The sequence below is a fragment of the Ascidia mentula genome, chromosome 8, assembly GCF_947561715.1.
Source record: "Ascidia mentula chromosome 8, kaAscMent1.1, whole genome shotgun sequence".
NCBI classification, from domain to species: Eukaryota; Metazoa; Chordata; class Ascidiacea; order Phlebobranchia; family Ascidiidae; genus Ascidia; species Ascidia mentula.
Window position 1 is genome coordinate 15,559,449 of NC_138573.1, and position 26,268 is coordinate 15,585,716.

Sequence of the window (26,268 nt, forward strand, 5' to 3'; positions counted from 1 at the left end):
GGAATTCCTGATTGCGTATACGTAAAAAGCAGATATACCGTCACAAAAGCTTCGAGTGGATTTCAAAACAGTGCAGATTGTCGTATTTCGTTATGAACAACGTATTCGCTCAACAGGAAAATACAGTACGTGGTGTTGATGCAGGTATTTGGTGTTTAGCTTATGACTTGGCCTGGTAAACATATTTTGCATGATGCCAAAAAGTTTTAACTACAGGCTTTCTTAAACCAGTGGTTGAATTTTGACGTGTAGACAACTTATACAAGACAATTAACCGTTTATAAACTGTGCCTTTTCCGGCATGCAAAAAATAGATGATACCTAATAGACCTACCGGTAAGGACTACTATATAAGCAAAGTGGAGCCAGCTCATCAATTTTCGCGGTGCTAGAATGTTAAAAAGCCTTTTTGACATAGACAACAGAATACAGTGAATACGTAGGGTCTTTTATTTTATATTTCATAATCACTTTACAACTCGTATGTACATATCATCGTGTAGAACATAATGCTGTTGATGCAATGAGCATATTCGTCTTACCAACACGCACGTAAGCTTTTCTTTTTGCTATGACAATCGGATGTATTGCAAGATCAGATCAACGTTGAACCCGGTGATTTCCATATCTAAAAATGACAAGGAGTTGTATTGTTATGTGAAAGTTTTCTGAAATCATTAGTTTGTATGATATGTATTGATGCCAGCTGACTCACGTTGTTTTTATCGCCGCATGCAGTATATACCGAAAATGATTAAACCAACCACACCAACAACCACACCAAGCACTATCCCTACTATTTGTCCAGTTGAAAATTCTGTTGAATAAAAACAAACGGTAAATAAAAGTTAAATTAAGCAGCCATCTTTGCAATTTCCTTTGATAACACCGTCATTGGAATCTTGTCAATGATTATGATCATAATGTTTAAACGACTTACTTGGAACTTCGCATTCTCCAATAATTTGTTTTGTTTCATAAGTGCAAAATGTGTTGAGTTGAATAGTGGCGGTGAGTTTTTGGTTATTGTCAAGTTCTACTTCAATTCGAAAATCGGAATTAAGCTTGATTTCAGTCCGGTTACTTTTATCAGGGTCGTCACCAACATTTGATACCGTGTATTGTAGCTGAAAGAAATCATATGTACCATCGTATACCGGCCATAGCCTTATGTTACATCAAAAATATTCTAATACTGCTAAACCATTAAAGAACCTGCGGTTCACAATCCCCATTACCAAGGTATTTGCGTGCCATGTTTGCGTTATCTTTACCGTGCCAAAATTTTCTACTTCTGGAGTAATAACATTGATTATACAATGGTATTCATATAAATACATATAGCCTTCGAGATCGCCAAAGGTACTTAAGGTGACCGCTTTGTATCCAGTGCCGAGATTCCAAACCGATGGAAAGACTTCGATCTGTGAAAGCATTGTAAGATTTAAAGGTTTGTTTTACAAGCGCCCACATTGAAAAATATTCTTTCAACTTGCCGAGATGTTGTAAAACAACATAGGGTCAAGGTCGTCAATCGTACTGGTGTAACTGTGGTCGATTGATGTAATTTGAGAGAAGTGTTTGCTAACATTAATGGAAAGCTGTCGGTTTTCCACTCGCACAATGTAAGTTATATTGGGTCCAGCATTGTAACTCGTTAAATCTTTCCATTCAACTGACATGTTATCCGAGTAACACTTGCTGCTATTGAGAATTTCCACCGCTGTTCAAAGAAATTGTTGCGGAATTAAATTTGAAGAAGTCACTGTGTATCGCATCACGTTTATTTATTTTTACACGAATTACTTATAATATGTATATGCTTTGCAATATGTATATCTGCATGTAAATTTTTAAAGCTTTGCAATATGTATATGCTTTAAAAATTTACATGCAGATATTACTTCACAGAATTACCCACCCATTTTATAATGGGCAATAATAGGCCGTGATGTGTTACAACCCAATTTAGCCCAATCAGCAAAGACTTTATTTTCACATCCTACAAACCTTCGACCGACAAATATGAATAGTTTTTGTTGAAGTAATACTATGCACGTTGCTCCACATCTAACAGTGAAAAATAATCACCTGAAAAAAGACAAACGTGGTTGTGTTCCTCATGGCACGGAATCAGCTCAGTGTTACAACTCCTTGAATTGAAGATCATGCAGTTTGACGTTGAGTTACCTGCGTGTATATCGTATTGTTTCGATGGAATATGAAAAGTACAATCGCAAAGTATTACAACTCGTGTACCTTGAAACCAGAATTTGTTTCCTGGAGGCAGTCGACTGCACAAGTTGTTTATTTGTGTTTCCGTTGGGAGACTACCACCAGTCAATGTACATTGTCTTGTGGCAGATTCAAAAGTTTCTGTAGCATTTGCGCCAGTGTAGAAGAGTCCGTTGGCAACTTCGAGATCTAAAGTAAATTGTTTTATTTTTGGGTATAATATTAAAATTATCTGGTAATGTAACTTTTTACCTGAATTCATGCTCAAGCTTCTGCGTGGTGTTGTTCTTTGCGAACTCTCAGACCAACATTCTACTGTCGAGTTTGGGCCGAAAATAACAGAGCTGGACACAGATAGCGTGGATGTAATTTGGTTCAAATGTTGTGTTGTGGATATTGACGTTGGTGTCGTTTTGTCCCCAGCGACCACTCCGTTAATATTCCAAGTAACATTCAAAAGGTGAGTTCCAGCAAAAGTACACGTAAACGTTTGTGATTGGCTGAAAGATCGCGGTGATGTGGATGAGACGAACGTGAGGCCAACTACAATACATTGATTTGTTACGGAACCTATCGAAAGCCATTGCATTTTCACACTTTTTCAAGAGTAACTAGGTATCATATGCCACCTAATTATGCTACAAACATTCAATCCGTAGCTTCGTAGAAAATCCATTTGTGAGATTTTGGGCGCAACCTGTAAGTTTGTTAGAATGTGACTCAACGTTACTATACATTGTGTAAAGGCTGCAGACAGATGGCCACTGTTTCGACCTAAAAGGTCTCATCAGTGCAGCTGGTGTGACTATCAGACGACTTTGCTGACCAAACGGCCAAGCAAAGACTTCCACTTTGTGGTGACTATACAGTCACCGTCATCCGTTGGGCACCAAACTAGGTGCAACCTTACGGTTACTATACATGTTTAGCGTGCTAACCCATTGTATTTGTGCTTGCCGAAACACCTATTCCGCCGCTGGCCACGTTTGATGCGATGCAGGTGTATTCGCCTTCATCTTGGACTAAAAGTCCACTAAATTGCAACCGTACTGCGGTACAAAAAATGTTCAATCGAATAGATTCCTGAAGAACCGAGGCCGACGGCGTAGTTGACACGTTTTGCGAAAGTCTGCATCAACCATAAAACTTATTTTACAAGCATGGAAAACTATCTCACTCTAGTTTATCACTGACCTTGTCCAGTAAACATTCGGTAAAGGATATCCGCACGAACTGCATTCAACAGTTGCAGTTTCGCCGTCGGATAATATTACTTCCGTGTCGGACAGGGATATGTTGGCTTTCACTGTAACGCAATTGAGAAGTACCACAGGCATATTAAAAGTAACAAGGTATTTAAAAAATCCATAAGAATTAAAAAAACAACAACATTGGAGTTGGTGCAATATGACCAGAGGCAAAAATAAATAGCCTATGGGGTTCTGGTAAGCATCTTACGGCTGGTGTCCAAATAATTGTGAGAAACCTAATATTAGTAAATTCAATTCTTTCGAACAATTTTTTGTTTTACGTAGAAAAAAAATCTACTATATTCTCCACTGACAATAACCGTACCTAGGATCGTTAGATTCTGTGCAATGGCATAATTGATGTTAGACACCCTGCATTCGTAAATTCCAGCTTGTTCGATATTTGTGAAACTTAATGCCAGTTGCGATGATGTCCTGTAGAGGCCGATACTTGTTGTCTGTTGATAGGTAGGATCAGCTGGTGATTCACTAACTGGTTCTCCAAACCTTGGAAAGAAAAATTCATGCAGTTTTTGGCCGTAGCAACGGTGTCCTGTAACTGATTTTTATCAAGCAACCTACCGACAGCCAATAAAAGGTTTAAAACTTTGTAGATTCAGATACACAAAAGCGTTATCTTTTTTACTGGATGTTCAGATATTTTTCTGTATTTACATGTTTATTTAAATTGCCCACATAAATCAGCAATATGCAGCCCACATCCTCCATACGACAAGTTTTTATCAATTAACGGTAATGTCGGCAATTGTAAAATGGATAGATACAGTAAAGGCGACACCAACCTTATCCACAAAGCTGTTGGCCGTGGAAGACCGAATGCATCGCAAACAATCGTGACGTCATCTGATGGCAGTTCAACAATTTTCGTAATTTCCGTGAGAGAAATATTTGCAGGGACTGCAAGTGCATGTGATTTTGTGTTGATAAAACTCATTAAATAACTATCGGAATCTTTAAACAGTCTTATGGGCCACAAAGAGTCGGCAAACGCGTTGTTATTTTAGTGATTTTGATGATACCTAACTGTACAGGCGAAATATACATTTACCAAAAAAAACACAACAACGGAGGTTTTTTGTTATTTAACTTATTGTGTGTTGATTACGAAGTCAAACCACGTCATACCTGATAAATTGAATAAAGTGAATCTTAAAAATACGTGCTGCGAATACCTGACCATTTTATAAATACTGCACAAGGCCTTAGCTAACGGATTACCAACTTTATTTGTAAATTGTTTACCAATTCAATGGTATTTTTTACATATGTATATGTAGCATATAAAGCATTTTTGCGTTTCCTTCCGGTGTGCTTGCTGTGTCAATCAAAAATTGCTATAGCGACATCTAACGGCTTTGAAATTTTACGTAGATCAGAGCAAATTGTGGATTCTGAGCTTTAAAGGAAAAAAAAAAGAAACCTTTCTTGTATGGGTCTTTAAAGTAATGGGGTCATCTGTGACCCCTGGGGCTATACAGGGCTAAGGTCACTCGATTTAAAGCATGAGTGTCTGTATTCTTGTTTAAACACCAAAAAACTGGATTATGTCGTAAAAACGTATGTTATTTCACACAGCAAAGATACAAGTCATCATTGTTGTCAAAATTTGATGAATTTCACAGTTCATTTTAATCGATATGCCCTCACCTCTTAAGAAAAAATGTTGTGTGACAGTCGGGCCAGTGGCAAGGTTTGTTGCTTCACAAACGTATTGGCCAGCTTCTTCGATTTGTGAGATGTTGATGTTCAGTTCAGTTACGGACACAAACTCGTTGACGTTGGTTTGCTTCTGGTAGATCGGGTCAGTGGGCAATGTCGTAATTGCAACGTCGTCCCTAAACGTTAGGGCAGTTTAATAGCTACTGCTTTGTCTCTTCCAGTACTGACCTTTTCCAAGTGACGTTAGCTTGCGGAAAACCTTCTGCTGTGCACGTGATCGTAAAATTGTCAGGTATTGTTGATATTCGAGAAATTTCCGACAATTTCACTTTAACAAGTTCTGCAAATAGTATATTGTAATGTAAATACCTTTGTCGAAGTTGGGGAGCGTAATAAAAAATCGCCTTACGTTTTACCAGTAAATCTGAGGTAACAAATGCATCGCCGTTTGTCGCTTCGCAAGTGAACATTCCAAGTTGGCTCACATTTCTTATTAGGACATTCAAACCAACTGTTTGAAAGTAACTTCCTTTAGCAACTAGACTTGTGTTAACGTTTGAGGACGGAACGATGTCTTTTCCATTTCTGCATAAAAAAACTTGTTTAAAATCCTTTAAATTAATTTGGTTTGCTTGCGCCAGCACCTCTTCCAAGTAACAAATGGTCTTGGATACCCAAACGAAGTGCAGTTGATTTCGTACGTTTCTAAATTCTCCGCAATCACTTCCTGTATTGTTAGAGTGATGCTGGGCGAGACTGTGAAAAAGCCCAACGTAGATAACAAATACAATTACCTATAGTGTAACTAAAGAGAAGAAAAGATCTTTCGAAACTTATTAATACAAAAACAAATGCAAATTTTGTTTGTAATGTGACTTACAAAATTACAAAAGCTGGAGGGATAATTTGTTATGGTTTGTTAATAAATTGACTTGGGCTTTTTGTTATTTAACTTATTGTGTGTTGATCACGATGTCAAGCTTTTCCAGTGCTGAAAAAGTAGAACTCGCCACGTCATACCTGATAATATGAAGGATGCTTCTTCGATGACGTAATTTTCAGCCCTGCATCTGTACGTTCCCGCTTCTTCCAAGTTCCGTAAATTGAGATTCAAAATGGATGAGGTTTTGAATTGCCCAAAAGGCGTTTGCACCTGGTGAATGTCGCTGGTTGACAACAAATCCACTTCAGAGTCATTCCTTCAACAAAAATCGGTATATTACATCTGCAACAGAGATAAATCAACTTATTTTTTACTTGATCCACGTGACTGAGGGTAGGGGATATCCTTCAGCTTCGCAGGTAATCGTCAGATTGTCAGGAATTGTGGTGACCTCGGAGGTTTGTGAAAGCGAGATGTTCACAGGAGCTGGAAATGAAGCAACGCGTGACTAAATAGCACACTTCTGTGGCTGTTCAACTTGTTTTACCATTTACGTGCAACTCTTCCTCCAGGTACGTCATATTGTTATAGATAACCACACAAGAGTAAATTCCAGCATCCGCAACACTTTCGACCGTAAGGTGGAGTCGGAGAGTCCGTGAAAAGTTTGTTTCCAACACCAAACTCGTGTAAATATTTGTTGATGTGCTGGAGTTATCAATTGTGTGCCCGTTTCTGCAGTATAAACGATTTGTTCAGTATTCACCTCCCATGATGCAAGCATAAATCAGAAAATGTACCTTTTCCATAATATGTCTGGTTTGGGATGGGCAAATGATGTGCAGTCGATTCGGTAGCTTTGATCAGGTTGGGACAATATTTCAGTTCTCGAAAGAGTTACGTTGGGTGATACTGAAATACAAGTAATAGTTTTAGAAAAATTAGTGATATTGAGACCTAAATTATGAGGACGGTTGTGACCAAGCGATATGCATTTGTGCTTTGTTGTCAACACCAAGGTCAGTCGATTTAAAGCATGAGTGTCTAAATTCTTGTTTAATCACCAAAATACTGGATTATGCCGTAAAAACATATGTTATTTCACATAGCAAAGATACAAGTCATCATTGTTTTCAAAATTTGATGAAGTTTACAGTTCATTTCAATCGATATGGCCTCACCTCTCAAGAAAAAATCTTGTGTGAAAGCCGGGTCAGTGGCAAGGTTTGTTGCTTCACAAACGTATTGGCCAGCTTCTTCGATTTGTGAGATGTTGATGATCAGTTCAGTTACGGTCACAAACTCGTTGACGTTGGTTTGCTTCTGGTAGATCGGGTCAGTGGGTAATGTCGTAATTGCAACGCCGTCCCTAAACGTTAAGGCAGTTTAATAGCTGTTGATTTGTCTCTGCAATGACTGACCTCATCCAGGTGACGCTGGCTCGCGGAAAACCTTCTGCTGTGCACGTGATCGTAAAATTGTCAGGTATTGTTGATATTCGAGAAGTTTGCGACAACTTCACTTTAACAAGTTCTGCAAATAGTATTTTGGAATGTAAATACCTTTGTCGATGTTGGATAAGGAGCGTAATAAAAAAATCGCCTTACGTTTTACTAGTAAATCTGAGGTAACAAATGTATCGCCGTTTGTTGCTTCGCAAGTGTACATTCCAAGTTGGCTCACATTTCTTATCAGGAGATTCAAACCAACTGTTTGAAAGTAACTTCCTTTAGCAACTAGACTTGTGTTAACGTTTGAGGACGGAACGATGTCTTTTTCATTTCTGCATAAAAAAAACTTGTTTAAAATCCTTAAAACTAATTTGGTTTGCTTGCGCCAGCACCTCTTCCAAGTAACAAATGGTCTTGGATACCCAAACGAAGTGCAGTTGATTTCGTACGTTTCTAAATTCTCCGCAATCACTTCCTGTGTTGTTAGAGTGATGCTGGGCGAGACTGTGAAAAAGCCCCACGTAAATAACAAATACAATTACCTATGGTGTAACTAAAGAGAAGAAAAGATCTTTCGAAACTTATTAATACAAAAATAAATGCAAATTTTGTTTGTAACGTGACTTACAAAATTACGAAAGCTGGAGGGATAATTTGTTATTGTTGTTAATAAATTGACTTAGGTTTTTTGTTATTTAACTTATTGTGTGTTGATCACGATGTCAAGCTTTTCCAGCACTGAAAACGTAGAACTCGCCACGTCATACCTGATAAACTGAAGGATGCTTCTTCGATGACGTAATTTTCAGCATTACATCTGTACGTTCCCGCTTCTTCCAAGTTTCGTAAATTGAGATTCAAAATGGATGAGGTTTTGAATTGTCCAAAAGGCATTTGCACCTGGTGAATGTCGCTGGTTGACAACAAATCCACTTCAGAGCCATTCCTTCAACAAAAATCGGTATATTACATCTGCAACGGAAATAAATCAACTTATTTTACTTGATCCACGTGACTGAGGGTCGGGGATATCCTTCAGCTTCGCAGGTAATCGTCAGATTGTCAGGAATTGTGGTGACCTCGGAGGTTTGTGAAAGTGAGATGTTCACAGGGGCTGGAAATGAAGCAACGCGTGACTAAATAGCACACTTCTGTGGCTGTTCAACTTGTTTTACCATTTACGTGCAACTCTTCCTCCAGGTACGTCATATTGTTATAGATAACCACACAAGAGTAAATTCCAGCATCCGCAACACTTTCGACCGTAAGGTGGAGTCGGAGAGTCCGTGAAAAGGTTGTTTCTGACCCCAAACTCGTGTAAATATTTGTTGATGTGCTGGAGTTATCAATTGTGTGCCCGTTTCTGCAGTATTAACGATTCATTCAGTATTCACCTCCCATGATGCAAGCATAAATTAGAAAATGAACCTTTTCCATAATATGTCTGGTTTGGGATGGGCAAACGATGTGCAGTCGATTCGGTAGCTTTGATCAGGTTGGGACACTATTTCAGTTCTCGAAAGAGTTATGTTGGGTGATACTGAAATACAAGTAATAGTTTTAGAAAATATAATGATATTGTGACTTAACCTATGAGGACGGTTGTGACCAAGCGATATGCATTTGTGCTTTGTTGTCAATACCAAGGTCAGTCGATTTAAAGCATGAGTGTCTAAATTCTTGTTTAAACACTAAAATACTGGATTATGCCTTAAAAACATATGTTATTTCACATAGCAAAGATACAAGTCATCATTGTTGTCAAAATTTGATGAAGTTCACAGTTCATTTTAATCGATATGCCCTCACCTCTCAAGAAAAAATCTTGTGTGACAGCCGGGGCAGGGGCAAGGTTTGTTGCTTCACAAACGTATTGGCCAGCTTCTTCGATTTGTGAGATGTTGATGTTCAGTTCAGTTACGGACACAAACTCGTTGTCGTTGGTTTGCTTCTGGTAGATCGGGTCAGTGGGTAATGTCGTAATTGCAACGCCGTCCCTAAACGTTAAGGCAGTTTAATAGCTGTTGATTTGTCTCTGCAATGACTGACCTTATCCAGGTGACGTTAGCTCGCGGAAAACCTTCTGCTGTGCAGGTGATCGTAAAACTGTCAGGTATTGTTGATATTCGAGAAGTTTGCGACAATTTCACTTTAACAAGTTCTGCAAATATTATTTTGGAATGTAAATATCTTTGTCGATGTTGGGAAGCGTAATAAAAAAATCGCCTTACGTTTTACTAGTAAATCTGAGGTAACAAATGTATCTCCGTTTGTTGCTTCGCAAGTGTACATTCCAAGTTGGTTCACATTTCTTATCAGGAGATTCAAACCAACTGTTTGAAAGTAACTTCCTTTAGCAACTAGACTTGTGTTAACGTTTGAGGACGAAACGAGGTCTTTTCCATTTCTGTATAAAAAAAACTTGTTAAAATTCTTTAAACTAATTTGGTTTGCTTGCGCCAGCACCTCTTCCAAGTAACAAATGGTCTTGGATACCCAAACGAAGTGCAGTTGATTTCGTACGTTTCCAAATTCTCCGCAATCACTTCCTGTGTTGTTAGAGTGATGCTGGGCGAGACTGTGAAAAAGCCCCACGTAAATAACAAATACAATTACCTATAGTGTAACTAAAGAGAAGAAAAGATCTTTCGAAACTTATTAATACAAAAATAAATGCAAATTTTGTTTGTAACGTGCCTTACAAAATTACAATAGCTGGAGGGATGATTTGTTTTTGTTTGTTAATATTTTAAATCTTAACAACATTTTGTGGATTTTTTCGTGACTGTTGTGTAGAACGGGCCCCTTCCCCCACACCTAAGTAGATTTGTGGGTCATTGTTCCTAACCCCTCTACAACATGTTATAAATCCGTTTACTTGTTGATGTACATTTGTTCAGTATTGGTAAATACTTCTGGTGAAATGGTGAAATTGTGTAATGGTTTGTTACGCCTACGCATTCCCTGCCTCGAACTTGTAATGTTCTTGTCCTCTCCCCTCCTCCATTCCAATTTACTGCCTCGCAAACGTAAGGCCCCGTTTCGGTCGCGTCAACGATGTTTATATGAAGGTCAGCTTCTGTGGCGAAACCGTGTAGCTGGTTTGCCATTTGTCGAATCCGACCCGTTGTTGGGACGGAAATCCCGTTTCTACGAGAAAAAAAACAAAAGGTCATCTCCAATGCTTTAAAGTTTGGATTGCTAAACAGGTTTGTTTTCCCACAACAACCTTCCCATCTTACGACTGTTCAGACCGTGCTAACCTGGACCATTGAGGTATAGGGTCGGAATATCCAAACAGTACGCATTTGACAGTTTGTTCTGCTCCAATCGTTGTGTCGATTTCAGTTTTGTCCAATCTGATATTCAGAGTTTCTGCATTGAAACGTCGGTTGCATTAGCCAAAATTCTAAAGCCTTTGGTCATAAATGTACAGCATTGATAAAAAAACTGGCACCGACCACACATGAGACCACAGCAGGAGTTCTCGGTTGCGCCATAGTAAAAAAAAAAACATATCACATTACCTATTATTCGCAGAGTGACACGTCCCACGGTGGTGCAATTGGAATTCTTTCCTACTATTTCGATATCGACGTCGCCAAAATGCGATGGTGTCACACTACTAATTGTGTGGCTAAACCTATCCCCAGTGTATGAATTTGCGAGGACGACGCGTTGATTGTTGTTGTAAGTTGCGTAGATGTCAAGAGGTTCGGTTTGAAGCCCAGAAATTGTTCCTGTTATTGTGACCGCGTCGCCAATCAAAGCAGAGTAACTTGTTTGAGAAAATGTGATGGTACGGTGACCTAGAAAATTTCGACTAGAAAATTTTGTGGTCGATTTTAATTTAATCACAAGATTCTTGCGATAAACAAATTTTTTTGCATGTTAAACTGTTAAAATGCTCACCACGGTATTCGCAAATGTATTGTTGTGGAGTGCTGCAAGAAAAAGTAAACCATCCCCATATACCCTCTTCCTTTATAAGCCGAAGACATGAACCGCTCCCAAGCGATTCCATCCACCATGCTGCATATCCTATGCTTGTCCAAGTACCTTGAGACAAAAAATACTTTATGCCCAATACCGCAAGAAGGAAAGTGTTGCTTGAACAAAGTTGGATTCATTTAAGTTCAAGCCATACCGAAGGTCGATGTCCGAGTTGCAAACACTGACCCATCGAGCCACTGAAAATTATGGTCATTGGTTCCTCTCTTGCTTCCAATCCAGGCGTCTGTTACAAATTGCTTACATTAGATGCAGATTATGATTCTTGTGATGTATTTTAATTGACCTGCGGTGTTTACACCTCGTTTGTGAGGAGCAGATACGAATCATTCGCAAACTGAAGTTATTACTGCTTGTCTGTTACACTTTAATTCACTTAAATACACAGAGGAACGGCAAATAAACAAAAACTCACGAAATGTCGCATTTCCCCATATCCTTTCTGCTTCTGTCACAAGATAGTTTTGAGTATCGGCATTAAGTATGATAGCCAAGAAACCGTTATTGTTGTTAGTGGCACATTGTTCATTTGCGTCATCCCATTTCTTCTGGTCGCTAAACCCCGATACAACGAAGAAACGTCCGACACACTCGTTGCCAACCGCACCTGTACAGTTTGAAATGTTTTGGTGCAGCTGTTAAAATTAGATTAAGCATGGTTGGGAAGTACTGCCTTTCTATTAATTTTCACACATTACATGTTATCTTGCACTTTTAATATGTTTTTGCGGTAACTATCTGTAAATAACCTGCTTCGTAAGCATCACGGGTTAAGTCGGAAAAACATGCAAGTATTTTATAATTTCCAGAGTATATATGAGAATTTATATTACAGTATTATAAACTTAATCTTCGAATTCTAAAATGTGCAGTGATTGAAGTAAAATATTATTGAAGAAGAAGCTATGTTGCATTTTACTAAGTTATCGTGAACGATTATTTAATACTGCCCAATAATTTTTTGAATATCATTATCAGTTTTTTAAAATTAATTTAGAATACTCACAGCAAAGACCCAAAATGAATACAAAAACTGATTCAGAAAACAACTTCATGTTAACTCTATTTTGTTGACTTCTCGTACATGTTGCATCGTGATTAGATCACCTTCGTATGGCCACAGTTGATGGTCTTGCATCCCTTTTTATGATGAAATATTTGATGATGAAATCCAACATCACCAAGCTTGCGCAATGCGGAAAGTCCCACCTGGTCTCCACATCTTACATTGTGTCAGCAACACACCATGGTTGTTGCACAACCGTGGCATTTCACCTATTCTTAACCCCACTGGACAATTATTCCGCACACATTTTTTCCATGACGCGTAATCGTTTTCCTAAATGGTATTTTCACAATACCTCGCATATGGGCAACACCTTTTTTTATGACACCTCGCATGCGCAGCGTATAGTTTTGATTACGTGTGACAATGTTTGTTGTCAAAAGGAACAAAATAAACGATAGGATTACACACCCACGTGAGCAAAAAATTTATCGCAACTGAAATTCTATAAACAGTCGCAACAAAAGTATGAAGTTGCGCCACATGGCTTAATTGTTTAGCTTCGCAATATGATGCCTTCATGGTCTTTCGTAATGTGATGTCTGCAAACAATCCGATATATCAACGTGGTCTGTATTCACTGATTTTTCCGTGATCCTACAGTGCCATTGTCATTCTCAATAAAGTTTATGTACTTCAATCCACTTCCCTCAATCTGTGTTCTGTTTGATTATTCTGTTTCTGTAGTTTTGCAAACAAAACTGGAACTTTTTTAAATTACTGTCGTCATTGTCAGGCACAATGCAAACCCCATTTATTGTCAATCTTGCAGTAAATTTAACGAATAAGTTATGATAACCTTGCATACACCGAGAAAGTTTTATGAGGATAAATGTCGTTGGAGTAAATAATACGATTGACAAAGCTGAGAACCAGACATTTGTGCCTTGTTGATGGAATCCAATTTAAAAAAGCTGGGACGCCAAAACTCGCCCCAAATTAATTGTATAGTATCACTTCCTGACAGCAATATGACAACAAACTATAAAATCGAGTCGACCAGCGAGTCGATGGTTGTTATAAGTTCTAGATTAATTTGTGAATTTTCCTCAAAATTGAAAATCAGTGTCTGACGTAAGCAAGCTTTCAGTCAAGTAACTTTCGAGTAGCAAGAGAAAGAATTGTGTTGTTCGACAAACTGAAGTATTGAAAGGCAGCCCAGACTGGAGGTTGTCAATTTGCTTGTGTACAAGTGGTTGTTTGTTGCAGTTTGAGTGAACGCTGTATGTTTGTTATACTGGTGTAACTTGAAACTAAACCATTTACCGTAAACAAGACACAGTGCGATTAAGAAAGAATGATGTTTTTCCAAAATTCTGCAATAGACTTTCGTGAAGCTCACTTAAAATTTTATTGTGCTTGAATTTGAAGGCAAAGGGCATTTGAATTGCAAAGTCAACAATCTCGTTTGACTTACTTCGGGTATTGAAACATCTCACTGAACTAATGTGTACGACTTTATTGTAAGTGACGTTTACCAGACACAAGATATCGTTAAATTTTAATCGTTTTACGTTAACAGTAACTTGCATAAAACACAGCGATATAATGACCTTTTGCCCAATTTACGTTGGTAATTATATTAACGTTATATAAATTCAGTACACTGAATCGAAGGAATCGGTTTTAAACACTGTCAGTTTCAACTTCGTATGAGCAAGCCTTATTATCTCAATCAGCAGCAGAAAAAGGAAATTTGTAAAAGAAAGGGTAAAAATTGAGGGAAACTGGAAAATTTTCGTACAATAAATGCAATGTGTTGTATTTTGACAAGGAAGGTTTCTCCACGACGTTGCACCAATTATTCCGTGGATTGAATATGAAATAAACCGTCTTCAATCAATGGCCACATCTGTACTTGTTTTGTACCATGAAATCGCACATCATATTCATGTTCAGGTCTTTGCTGGGTTGCCCATGGACAAACATGCATTTTGTATTTGAAATGACGTACAGGATTTTGTAATGTTTTTTTTGCAGCAGCTGATCCGCGTTCCGTTATCGTCCGAACAATCTCGACATCGGTTATTGTTTCAATGAAAAGTGGCCATGGCTCTTCTCCTTTTCCACCAATAAACAGAGAACGCGATTATGGCGGCAATAACCAGAAAACAGACAACCGCAATCACAATCATTATTCGGACCGAGAGCCCTGTAAAAAGTGTGTATTTTAGTGAGTTGATTTAAGTAGTGAAAAAACTTTGCAGTTGCATTTGATAGCTTATCTTTTAGGTTGAGAAATAATAAGTGTCGGTTTTGTAATTACAATTAGCAAGGCAAGGAGCATGGTTACCATAACTTATGAGGCGCAAAAAATGTTGATCTATCTTATTGGCTCTTTTTAAGAGCTTACTAACTATGCGTAAGTTACAGCGACATTATAAAACCCTGTTACGTAGATAAAATGGTTTCGCTATAGTATAATTCTATTTTACTGCTGTTGGTTTTCAGCTAAATCCTGTATTGCTTGTTTAGCGCAACCTAATGTTTGTGCAAAATCGTAGCGACATTTCACGATTTGTAGAGTCGTTGTCTACATTCGAGTTAATATCAGTCCATGTAGAAATCTAGATCGTAATCTAGACACATCCCTTGTAGCAACCCCAGTATTAACGGCATACCTTCAGTTGATACCACCTCGCATTCCCCGCTTATTCGTCTTGTTTGGTAAGTACAAAATGCGGTCGCTTGAAATGTGGCGTTAAGTTTTTGGTTTTCCGCAAGTTGTACTGAAAATTGAAAACCAGTGTCTGACGTAAGCGTGATTTCAGTCCGGTTGCTTTCGTCAGCGTCGATGCCAATTTCTGACACCGTGTATTGGATCTGAAAGAAATGTAAATATCGTCGCTCCCACCACCATTTAGTGCTGAAAAGTCACGGGAAAACATTTTTGCAGTATCACAAATTTCATGCATTTTATACCTGTACAGCAACTACGCTTTGAAGTGCTTCTTCTGGAATATTAACTTGAATGTCGCAGTGACGTTCATGCAACGACATTTGGCCTGTAAGATTGCCGAAGGTACCCAATGTGATTGCTTTGTATCCAGTACCGAGATTCCAAACCAATGGAAATAATTCGATCTGTAAAAACGTTGCGAGTCTTTTTGGAACGTGCGAGCAGCAAGAAGGATTGTTAAATTTGCATTTGTTAAACTTACCGAGGTATTGTAAGGCAGCTCAGACTGGAGGTTGTTGATTTCGCTTGTGTAGATGTGGTCGTTCGTTGTGGTTTGAGTGAACTCTGTGCTGACGTTAATGGAGTGATTTCGGTTTTCCACTCGCACAATGTAAGTTATATTGGGTCCAGCATTGTTACTCGTTAAATCTTTCCATTCAACTGCCATACGATCCGTGTAGCACTTGCTGCTATTGAGTATTTCCACCGCTGTTCAAAAAATCGTTTCATGCGGTTTCTGATAAATTTCCTTGTTCGTATATAATTTGAATACTGTAACTTTTCATAAAATTTCTATTGTCAACACGCTTGTTAATAAATAACAATTCAAGTTTACAATCCAACACTGTATTGGAAACACAGACTCTAGTTTCGCATAAATCCTAATCATGGCAAAACTTTACTCTGTAAGAAACGTACAACTGGCACCGACCAAACATGAGACCACAGCAGGAGTTCTCGGTTGCGCCATCGTAAAAAAAAACCATATCACATTACCTATTATTCGCAGAGTTACACGTTTCACGGCGGTGCAATTGGAATTCTTTCCTACTATTTCGATATCGACGTCGCCAAAATGCGATGGTGTCACACTACTAATTGTGTGGGTAAACCTATCCCCTGTGTATGAATTTGCGAGGACGACGCGTTGATTGTTGTTGTAAGTTGCGTAGATGTCAAGAGGTTCGGTTTGAAGCCCAGAAATTGTTCCTGTTATTGTGACCGCGTCGCCAATCAAAGCAGAGTAACTTGTTTGAGAAAATGTGATGGTACGGTGATCTAGAAAATTTCGACTAGAAAATTTTGTGGTCGATTTTAATTTAATCACAAGATTCTTGCGATAAACAAATTTTTTTGCATGTTAAACTGTTAAAATGCTCACCACGGTATTCGCAAATGTATCGTTGTGGCGTGCTGCAAGAAAAAGTAAACCATCCCCGTATACCCTCTTCCTTTATAAGCCGAAGACATGAACCGCTCCCAAGCAATCCCTTCCACCATGCTGCATATCCTATACTTCTCCAAGTATCTTAAGTTAAAAAATACTTTATGCCCAATACCGCAAGAAGCAAAGTGTTGCTTGAACAAAGTTGGATTCATTAAAGTTCAAGTCATACCGAGGGTCGATGTCCGAGTTGCAAACACCGTCCCATCGAGCCACTGAAAACTAAGGTCATTGGTTCCTCTCTTGCTTCCAATCCAGGCGTCTGTTACAAATTGCTTACATTAGATGCAGATTATGATTCATGTGATGTATTTTAATTGACCTGCGGTGTTTACACCTCGTTTGTGAGGAGCAGATACGAATCATTCGCAAACTGAAGTTATTACTGCTTGCCTGTTACACTTTAATTCACTCAAATACACAGAGGAACGGTAAATAAACAAAAACTCACGAAATGTCGTATTTCCCCATATCCTTTCTGCTTCTGCGACAAGATAGTTGTGAGTATCGGCATCAAGTATGATAGCCAAGGAACCGTTGTTGTTGTTGGCGGCACATTGTGCATTTGCGTCGTCCCATTTCTTCTGATCGCTGAACTCCGATACAACGAAGAAACGTCCGACACACTGGTTGCCAGCCGCACCTGTACAGTTTGAAATGTTTTGGTGCAGCTGTTACAATTAGATTAGGCATGGTATAGAAGTACTGCCTTTCTATTAATTTTCACACATTACGTGTTATCTTGCACTTTTAATATGTTTTTGCGGTAACTATCTGTAAATAACCTGCTTCGTAAGCATCACCGGTTAAGTCGGAAAAACATGCAAGTATTTTATAATTTACAGAGTATGAGAATTTATATTACAGTATTATAAACTTAATCTTCGAATTCTAAAATGTGCAGTGATTGAAGTAAAATATTATTCAAGAAGAAGCTATGTTGCATTTTACTAAGTTATCGTGGACGATTATTTAATACTGTCCAATAATTTTTGAATATCATCATCAGTTTTTTTAAATTAATTTAGAATACTCACAGCAAAGACCCAAAATGAATACAAAAACTGATTCAGAAAACAACTTCATGTTAACTCTATTTTGTTGACTTCTCGTACATGTTGCATCGTGATTAGATCAACTTCGTATGGCCACAGTTGTTGGTCTTGCCTCCCTTTGTATGATGAAATCCAAAATCACCATGCTTGCGCAATGCGGAAAGTCCCACCTGGTCTCCACATCTTACATTGTGTCAGCAAAACACCATTGTTGTTGGCACAACCGTGGCATTTCAGCTATTCTTAACCCCACTGGACAATTATCCCGCACACATTTTTTCCATGACGCGTAATCGTTTTCCTAAATGGTATTTTCACAATACCTCGCATAAGCAACGCCTTTTTTTGATGACACCTCGCATGCGCAGCGTATAGTTTTGATTACGTGTGACAATGTTCGTTGTCAAAAGGAACAAAATAAACGATAAGATTACACACCCACGTGAGGAAGAAACTTATCGCAACTGAAATTCTATGAACAGTCGCAACAAAAGTATGAAGTTTCGCCATATGGCTTAATTGTTTAACTTCGCAATATGATGCCTTCATGGTCTTTCGCAATGTGATGTCTGCAAACAATCCGATATATCAACGTGGTCTGTATGTGATCCTACAGTGCTATTGTCATTCAAAGTTTATGTACGATTAATGAGGTAACACCAATTTATTTTCCACTTCCCCCAATCTGTGTTCTGTTTGATTATTCTGTTTCTGTAGTTTTGCAAACTAAACTAGAACTTTTTTAAATTACTGTCGCCATTGTCAGGCACAATGCAAACCCCATTTACTGTCAATCTTGCAGTAAATTCAACGAATAAGTTATGATAACCTTGCATACACCGAGAAAGTTTTATGAGGATAAATGGCGTTGGAGTAAATAATACGATTGACAAGGCTGAGAACCAGACTCTTCATTTGTGCCTTGTTGATGAAATCCAATTTAAAAAAGCTGAGACGCCAAAACTCGCCCCAAATTAATTGTATATTGTATTGTATCACTTCTTGACAGCAATATGACAAAAAACTATAAAATCGAGTCGATGGTTGTTATAAATTCAAGATTAATTTGTGAATTTTCCTCAAAATCGAAAATCAGTGTCTGACGTAAGCGAGATTTCAGTCAAGTTACTTTCGAGTAGCAAGAGAAAGAATTGTGTTGTTCGACAAACTGAGGTATTGAAAGGCAGCCCAGACTGGAGGTTGTCAATTTGCTTGTGTACAAGTGGTCGTTTGTTGCAGTTTGAGTGAACGCTGTGTGTTTGTTATACTGGCGTAACTTCAAACTAAACAATTTACCGTAAACAAGACACAGTGCGATTAAGAAAGAATGATGTTTTTCCAAAATTTTGCAATAGTCTTTCGTGAAGCTCACTTAAAATTTTATTGCGCTTGAATTTGAAGGCAGACGGCCTTCGAATTGCGAAGCCAACAATCTCGTTTGACTTTCTTCGGGTATTGAAACATCTCACTGAACTAATGTGTACGACTTTATTGTAAGTGCCGTTTACCAGACACAAGATATCGTTAAATGTTAATCGTTTAACGTTAACAGTAACTTGCATACAACACAGCGATATAATGACCTTTTGCCCAATTTATGTTGGTAATTATCTCAACGTTATATAAATTCAGAACACTGAATCGAAGGGAATCGGTTTTAAAAACTGTCAGTTTCAACCTCGTATGAGCGTGCCTTATTATCCCGATCAGCAGCAGAAAAAGGCAGTTTGTAAAAGAAAGGTTAAAAATTGAGAGAAACTGGCAAATTTTCGTACAATAAATGCAATGTGTTATATTTTGACAAGGAAGGTTTGTCCATGACGTTGCACCAATTATTCCGTGGATATAATATGCAATACACCGTCTTCAATCAATGGCCACATCTGTACTTGTTTTGTACCATGAAGTCGCACATCATATTCGTGTTCAGGTCTTTGCTGGGTTGCCCATGGACAAACATGCATTTTGTATTTGAAATGACGTACAGGATTTTGTATTGTTTTTTTGCAGCAGCTGATCCGCGTTTCATTATCGTTCGAACAATCTCGACATCGGTTATTGTTTCAATGAAAAGTGGCCATTGCTCTTCTCCTTTTCCAGCAATAAACAGAGAACGCGATTATGGCGGCAATAACCAGAAAACAGACAACTGCAATCACAACTATTATTCGGACCGAGAGCTCTGTAAAAAGTGTGTATTTTAGTAAGTTGATTCAAGTAGTGAAAAAACTTTGCAGTTGCGTTTGATTGCTTATCTTTTAGTTTGAGAAATAATAAGTGTCGGTTTTGTAATTACAATTAGCAAGGCATGGAGCATGGTTACCATAACTTATGAGGCACAAAAAATGTTGATCTATTCTCTTGGCTCTTTTTAAAACCTTACTAACTATACGTAAGTTACAGCGACATTATAAAACCTTGTTACGTAGATAAAATACTTTCGCTATATTATAATTCTATTTTACTGCTGTTGGTTTTCAGCTAAATCCTTTATTGCTTGTTTAGCGCAACCTAATGTTTGTGCAAAATCGTAGCGACATTTCAAGATTTGTAGAGTCGTTGTCTACATTCGAGTTAATATCAGTCCATGTAGAAATCTAGATCGTAATCTAGACACATCCCTTGTAGCAACCCCAGTATTAACGGCATACCTTCAGTTGATACCACCTCGCATTCCCCGCTTATTCGTTTTGTTTGGTGGGTACAAAATGCGGTCGCTTGAAATGTGGCGTTAAGTTTTTGGTTTTCCACGAGTTGTACTGAAAATTGAAAACCAGTGTCTGACGTAAGCGTGATTTCAGTCCGGTTGCTTTCGTCAGCGTCGATGTCAACTTCTGACACCGTGTATTGGATCTGAAAGAAATGATAAACATCGTAGCTCCCATCACTATTTAGTGCTGACAAGTCATAGGGTGCACAAGTCCCATTTTTTTATCACAAATTCCATGAATTATATATGTTACCTGTACAGCAACTACACTTTGAAGTGCTTCTTCTGGAATATTAACTTGAATGTCGCAGTTACGTTCATGCAACGACATTTGGCCTGTAAGATTGCCGAAGGTACCCAATGTGATTGCTTTGTATCCAGTACCGAGATTCCAAACCAATGGAAATAATTCGATCTGTAAAAACGTTGTGAGTCTTTTTGGAACGTGCGAGCAGCAAGAAGGCAGATTGCATTGTTAAACTTACCGAGGTATTGTAAGGCAGCTCAGACTGGAGGTTGTTGATTTCGCTTGTGTAGATGTGGTCGTTAGTTGTGGTTTGAGTAAACTCTGTGCTGACGTTAACGGAGTGATTTCGGTTTTCCACTCGCACAATGTAAGTTATATTGGGTCCAGCATTGTAACTCGTTAAATCTTCCCATTGAACTGACATGCGATCCGAGTAGCACTTGCTGCTATTGAGAATTTCCACCGCTGTTCAAAAAATCGTTTCACGCGGTTACTGATCAATTTCCTTGTTCGAATATAATTTGAATATTGTAACTTTTCATACATTTTCATAAAATTTCTATTGTCAACACGCTTGATAATACATAACAATTCACGTTTACAATCCAACACTGTATTGGAAATACAGACTCTAGTTTCGCATAAATCCTATTCATTTGACTGGCAAAACTGTAATCTTTAAGAAACGTAAAACCACACAATGCTGCAAAAACCGACAGTGAAAAATACTTACCCGAAAATATACAAACATGGCTGTGATCCGCATTGCAAGGAATTTGCTCAGTGTTGCAATTCGATGGATTGAGGATCATGCAGGTTGACATTGAGTCACCTGCGTATGTATCGTAATGTTTAGATGGAATGTGAAAAGTAGAATCGCAAAGTATTACAACTCGTGTACCTTGAAACCAGAATTTGTTTCCTGGAGGCAGTCGACTGCACAAGTTGTTTATTTGTGTTTCTGTTGGGAGACTACCACCAGTCAATGTACATTGTCTTGTAGCAGATTCAAAAGTTTCTGTAGCATTTGCGCGAGTGTAAATGAGTCCGTTGGCCATTTTGAGGTCTAAGGTATAAAGTTGAAATAAGTGTTGCTAAACCCTGGTAAAGTATCAATTTTTACCTGAATTCATGCTCAAGCTTCTGCGTGGTGTAGTTCTTTGCGAACTCTCAGACAAGCAGTTTACTGTTGAGTTTGGGCCGAAAATAACAGAGCTGGACACAAATAGCGTGGATGTAATTTGGTTCAATCGTTGTGTTGTGGATATTGACGTTGCTGTCGTTTTGTCCCCAGCGACCACTCCGTTAATAATCCAAGTAACATTCAAAAGGTGAATTCCAGCAAATGTACACGTAAACGTTTGTGATTGGCTGAAAGATCGCGGTGATGTGGATGAGACGAACGTGAGGCCAACTACAATACATTGATTTGTTACGGAACCTACATAAACGTATGTGTATTTTCTTATGCACGGTCATATGCCCAAGCACCAAATCGTATCTTATGGATTTAATAAAATACCTTTAGAAAGCGAAGATCGCACTGCATAAGAAACCCTAGTAAGGTTTTAGTCACAGTGTGTCAGTTGCTGAATTTGGCACAACGTTATTCTACTATACATGTTTAGCGAGCTAACCCATTGCATTCGTGCTTGCTGAAACAGCAATACCGCCGCTGGCCACGTTTGATGCGATGCAGGTGTATTCGCCTTCGTCTTGGACTAAAAGTCCACTAAATTGCAACCGTACTGCGGTACAAAAATTGTTAAGTCGAAAAGATTCCTGATAAACTGATTCCGACGGCGAAGTTGACACGTTTTGCGAAAGTCTGCATCACGTAGAAATGTTAGTAAAGTTTACGAGTATTTGTAGCCCATGTTTTGCAATTGATCACTGACCTTGCCCAGTAAACTCCCGGTAAAGGATATCCGCACGAACTGCATTCAACCGTTGCAGTTTCTCCGTCAGATAATATTACTTCTGTATCGGAGACGGATATGTTGGCTTTTACTGCAAGTTAAGAAACTTGTCAAAAGCAAAATTAATAAGATGATTCCCACTATATTTAAATAAGCAATCTCAGAAACTGATAATGCTCTAAAGGTAAAATCTGACGAAAAACATCTTTTAAATTGTCTTTTTGATCAGTTTTTCAGGTTTACACAGAAAGATAACGCCAATTTGCACCAAAAATTCCAAGAGTAAACGTCAAAATCTTTCGATTTGGAGAATAAAAAGTCAGTGGGTTTGGCATGTCCAGATGTTGTGAGCTTTCCTTATAGTAAATTCATTCTAATATCCGGAAAATTTTACCCGTTCTTATTGTTGTTATTTTTCGCGTAAAGGTAATCGTTCAGGCCTGAACAATTTTCTACTTTTACCTCTGACCACAAAGGGTTTAACGCACCTTGGATCGTCACAGTCTGCGCAATTGTATGATTGATGTTAGACACCCTGCATTCGTAAATTCCAGCTTGTTCTATGTTTGTGAAATTTATATGCAGTTGAGATGATGACCTGTAGGGGCCGATTCTTGTTGTCTGTTGATAGGTACGGTCAGCTGGTGATCCACTAACTGGTTCTTCAAACCTTGAAAGTAATATTGATGTAGTTGTTGGGAGCTGTAATGGTGTCGATTCAAAAGTTGGATGTTAAAAGCATTTTTTGCGTTGCATTTAGCTGCACATGAAGCTGGATTGAAACGTGATCGATTTTTCCAGTTGTCAGTGAGTTTTTTTAGCCCTAATTTCATTACAGGTTGCTCGCAGAAATCAGCAACAGTTCTCACTCCAACCAGAATTACTGCGATATTATCATTGATAATTATAGAGCAAAGGCGACACCAACCTTATCCACAAAGCTGTTGGCCGTGGAAGACCGAATGTATCGCAAACAATCGTGACGTCATATGATGGCAGTTCAACAATTCTCGAAGTTTCCGTGAGAGAAATATTTGCAGGAACTGCAAGTACACGTGATTTTTTCTGTTGATAACGTTGTCAAACTTTTCCTGCACTGAAAAAGTGGAACTTGCCACTTCATACCCGATATACTGAACGATGCTTCTTTGACGACGTAATTTTCAGCCTTGCATCTGTACGTTCCAGCTTCGTCTAAGTGCCGTAAATTGATAAACAAAGTGGATGAGGTTTTAAATTGTCCGTCGGTTATTTGTACTTGGTAAATCCCACTGGTTGAAAACAAGTTTACTTCGGAGTCATTCCTGCAAATGAAATATGCTGCTGTTTCCCTTCTGCTTTTTAGTCCCTTATTAACTCGACGCTTTTCTGCAACCTGCTGTTATAGTACTGATGCAATGAACCAAGTATAGATGCGAAACGTTTACTGAAAATGATCAACAGCATCTTAGCTTTGGCTTTTTTATTTAAAATTATAAATATCAACGTTTATTTTGCACCCAACTAAAATATTATAGTTGCACAATATCTGCAACTGCGTTGAATCGAATTTGTTTTTTTTACTTGATCCACGTGACTGAGGGTAGGGGATATCCTTCAGCTTCGCAGGTAATCGTCAGATTGTCAGGAATCGTGGTGACCTCGGAGGTTTGTGAAAGCGAGATGTTCACAGGAGCTGGAAATCAACGTGTGACTGAATAGTACATACTTAAGTAAGTTAATAAACGTTTCGAACTCTAACTGGGTTCATCATCAGTACTATAGACCCGCAGTTAGAGTTCGAAACGTTTATTAAATTACTTTAAATGATCAATAGCATATTAGCTTTGGCTTTCTTATTCAGACTCATTAACTCCAAGTATTTTGAACCCAAATAGTTCATATTTTGACAAATATACAAGTTTTACCATTTACGTACAACTCTTCCTCTCGGTACGTCATATTGTTATAGATAACCACACAACAGTAAATTCCAGCATCCGCAACACTTTCGACCATAAGGTGGAGTCGGAGAGTCCGTGAAAAGTTTGTTTCCAACACCAAGCTCGTGTAACTATTTGTTGATGTGCTGGAGTTATCAATTGTGTGCCCGTTTCTACAGTATAAAAATACCTTTCAGAATTCAATACGCACGATGCACACACAAATTTAAACAGAAAATACCTCGTCCATAATATGTCTGGTTTGGGATGGGCAAATGATGTGCAGTCGATTTGGAAGCTTTGCCCAGGTTGGGAAAATATTTCATTTGTCGATAAAGTTACGTTGGGTGATACTAAAAAATAAAGTGGAACCAATAGTATGAATTGTGTAAGCTGAAGACAGATGGCCACTGTTTCGACCCAAAAGTTCTCATCAGTGCAGCTGGTGTGACTATCAGACGACTTTGCTGACCAAACGGCCAAGCAAAGACTTCCACTTTGTGGTGACTATACAATCACCGTCATCCGTTGGGCACCAAACTAGGTGCGGAGAAAACAAGGTGCAAACACTATGGCCAGCAAAGTTGTCTGAAAGTCACACCAGCTGCACTAAAATATAAATGTTTGTAACAGTAAAGTGATGGTATTGAGACATTTAGACCCATTAAGTCTGAGTGACCAACGATGTATCTTCCCTAGATCAGTACGTTTAAAACACGACCTAACTCACTGGAATACGGTTTTAAATTATGCTGCAAAATATGTTTGGTCATTAAAGAAAAACAAGTAAAATTAAGTTCATAGGAGTGTAAATCAATTTGACTTCACCTCCTAAGGAAAACGTGCGTGTGACAGTCGGGCCAGTGGCAAAGTTTGTTGCTTCACAAACGTATTGGCCAGTCTCTTCGATTTGTGAGATGTTGATGTTCAGTTCAGTTACGGACACAAACTCGTTGTCGTTGGTTTGCTTCTGGTAAATCGGGTCAGTGGGTGATGTCGCGATCGTTACGCCATTTCTAAAAGTTTCGTCATTTAGGCATGCAGTAACTAACTGCTGATTTATCTCTGTCATTACTGACCTTTTCCAGGTGACGTTAGCTTGCGGAAAACCTTCTGCTGTGCAGGTGATCGTAAAACTGTTTGGTATTGTTGATATTCGAGAAGTTTCCGACAACATTACTTTAACAAGTTCTGCAAATAGTATTTTGGTATGCAAATACCTTTGTCGATGTTCGTTAGCGTATTAAAGGGCTTACGTTTAACTTGCAAAGCTGAGGTAACTATTGTATTCCCGTTTGTTGCTTCGCAAATAAAAATTCCAAGTTGGCTGATATTTGTAATCAGGAGAGTCAGACGAACTGTTTGAAAGTAATTTCCCTCAGCAATCAAACTTGTGCTAACGCCTGATGGCATAACAACCGCTGTCCCGTTCCTACATGAAAAAAACATGTTATAAATTCTCGAGATTTAAATTGCCTTTGCGACCACCTCTTCCACGAAACAGATGGTCTTGGATTTCCAACAGAAGTACAATTGACTTCGTACGTTACCAAATTCACCACAATAATTTCCTTATCTGACAGATTGATGCTGGGTGTGACTGCGAAAAGGACCCACGTTAGACAACAATCACAATTACCATTACAACATAAATATCCGTATAAAGAATTTGAGTGTCGTCGAAATACGCCATTCCCACCAGCCTGAACTGAACG

The 26,268-nt window shown here is 38.5% G+C and overlaps 2 protein-coding genes across 3 annotated transcripts in view; both read right to left on the reverse strand.

Moving 5' to 3' along the window:
- Window positions 1-435: 435 nt before the first annotated feature.
- Window positions 436-26,268, reverse strand: part of LOC145910256 (hemicentin-1-like) — a 34,354-nt gene continuing 8,521 nt past the window's right edge. The window contains exons 24-55 of one of the 2 annotated variants that reach the window (XM_082997316.1): window positions 26,042-26,153; window positions 25,810-25,985; window positions 9,549-9,660; window positions 9,309-9,496; window positions 8,928-9,039; window positions 8,675-8,862; window positions 8,502-8,613; window positions 8,267-8,445; window positions 7,892-8,003; window positions 7,656-7,831; window positions 7,470-7,581; window positions 7,230-7,417; window positions 6,849-6,960; window positions 6,596-6,783; window positions 6,423-6,534; window positions 6,186-6,364; window positions 5,810-5,921; window positions 5,575-5,750; window positions 5,394-5,505; window positions 5,154-5,341; window positions 4,289-4,403; window positions 3,811-3,992; window positions 3,430-3,541; window positions 3,174-3,364; window positions 2,488-2,778; window positions 2,260-2,424; window positions 2,092-2,190; window positions 1,497-1,723; window positions 1,275-1,424; window positions 941-1,127; window positions 716-817; window positions 436-628 (exon numbers count right to left, since the gene is read on the reverse strand). In XM_082997316.1, coding sequence (XP_082853442.1) covers window positions 723-817; window positions 941-1,127; window positions 1,275-1,424; window positions 1,497-1,723; window positions 2,092-2,190; window positions 2,260-2,424; window positions 2,488-2,778; window positions 3,174-3,364; window positions 3,430-3,541; window positions 3,811-3,992; window positions 4,289-4,403; window positions 5,154-5,341; window positions 5,394-5,505; window positions 5,575-5,750; window positions 5,810-5,921; window positions 6,186-6,364; window positions 6,423-6,534; window positions 6,596-6,783; window positions 6,849-6,960; window positions 7,230-7,417; window positions 7,470-7,581; window positions 7,656-7,831; window positions 7,892-8,003; window positions 8,267-8,445; window positions 8,502-8,613; window positions 8,675-8,862; window positions 8,928-9,039; window positions 9,309-9,496; window positions 9,549-9,660; window positions 25,810-25,985; window positions 26,042-26,153 — 4,760 coding nt within the window. In that variant the 3' untranslated portion in view covers window positions 436-628; window positions 716-722. Of the gene's footprint in view, window positions 629-715; window positions 818-940; window positions 1,128-1,274; window positions 1,425-1,496; window positions 1,724-2,091; window positions 2,191-2,259; window positions 2,425-2,487; window positions 2,779-3,173; window positions 3,365-3,429; window positions 3,542-3,810; window positions 3,993-4,288; window positions 4,404-5,153; window positions 5,342-5,393; window positions 5,506-5,574; window positions 5,751-5,809; window positions 5,922-6,185; window positions 6,365-6,422; window positions 6,535-6,595; window positions 6,784-6,848; window positions 6,961-7,229; window positions 7,418-7,469; window positions 7,582-7,655; window positions 7,832-7,891; window positions 8,004-8,266; window positions 8,446-8,501; window positions 8,614-8,674; window positions 8,863-8,927; window positions 9,040-9,308; window positions 9,497-9,548; window positions 9,661-25,809; window positions 25,986-26,041; window positions 26,154-26,268 lie in introns of those variants that run through there. The other variant, XR_014403195.1, reaches the window with a different exon arrangement.
- Window positions 14,033-17,868, reverse strand: LOC145911334 (uncharacterized). Its single transcript, XM_082998647.1, has 9 exons — window positions 17,738-17,868; window positions 17,152-17,343; window positions 16,873-16,962; window positions 16,638-16,784; window positions 16,253-16,534; window positions 15,738-15,964; window positions 15,499-15,660; window positions 15,198-15,399; window positions 14,033-14,728 (listed from the first exon to the last, which is right to left on the reverse strand). The coding sequence occupies exons 1-9, from the start codon at window positions 17,784-17,786 to the stop codon at window positions 14,610-14,612; spliced, it is 1,470 nt and encodes a 489-aa protein (XP_082854773.1). The 5' UTR covers window positions 17,787-17,868; the 3' UTR covers window positions 14,033-14,609.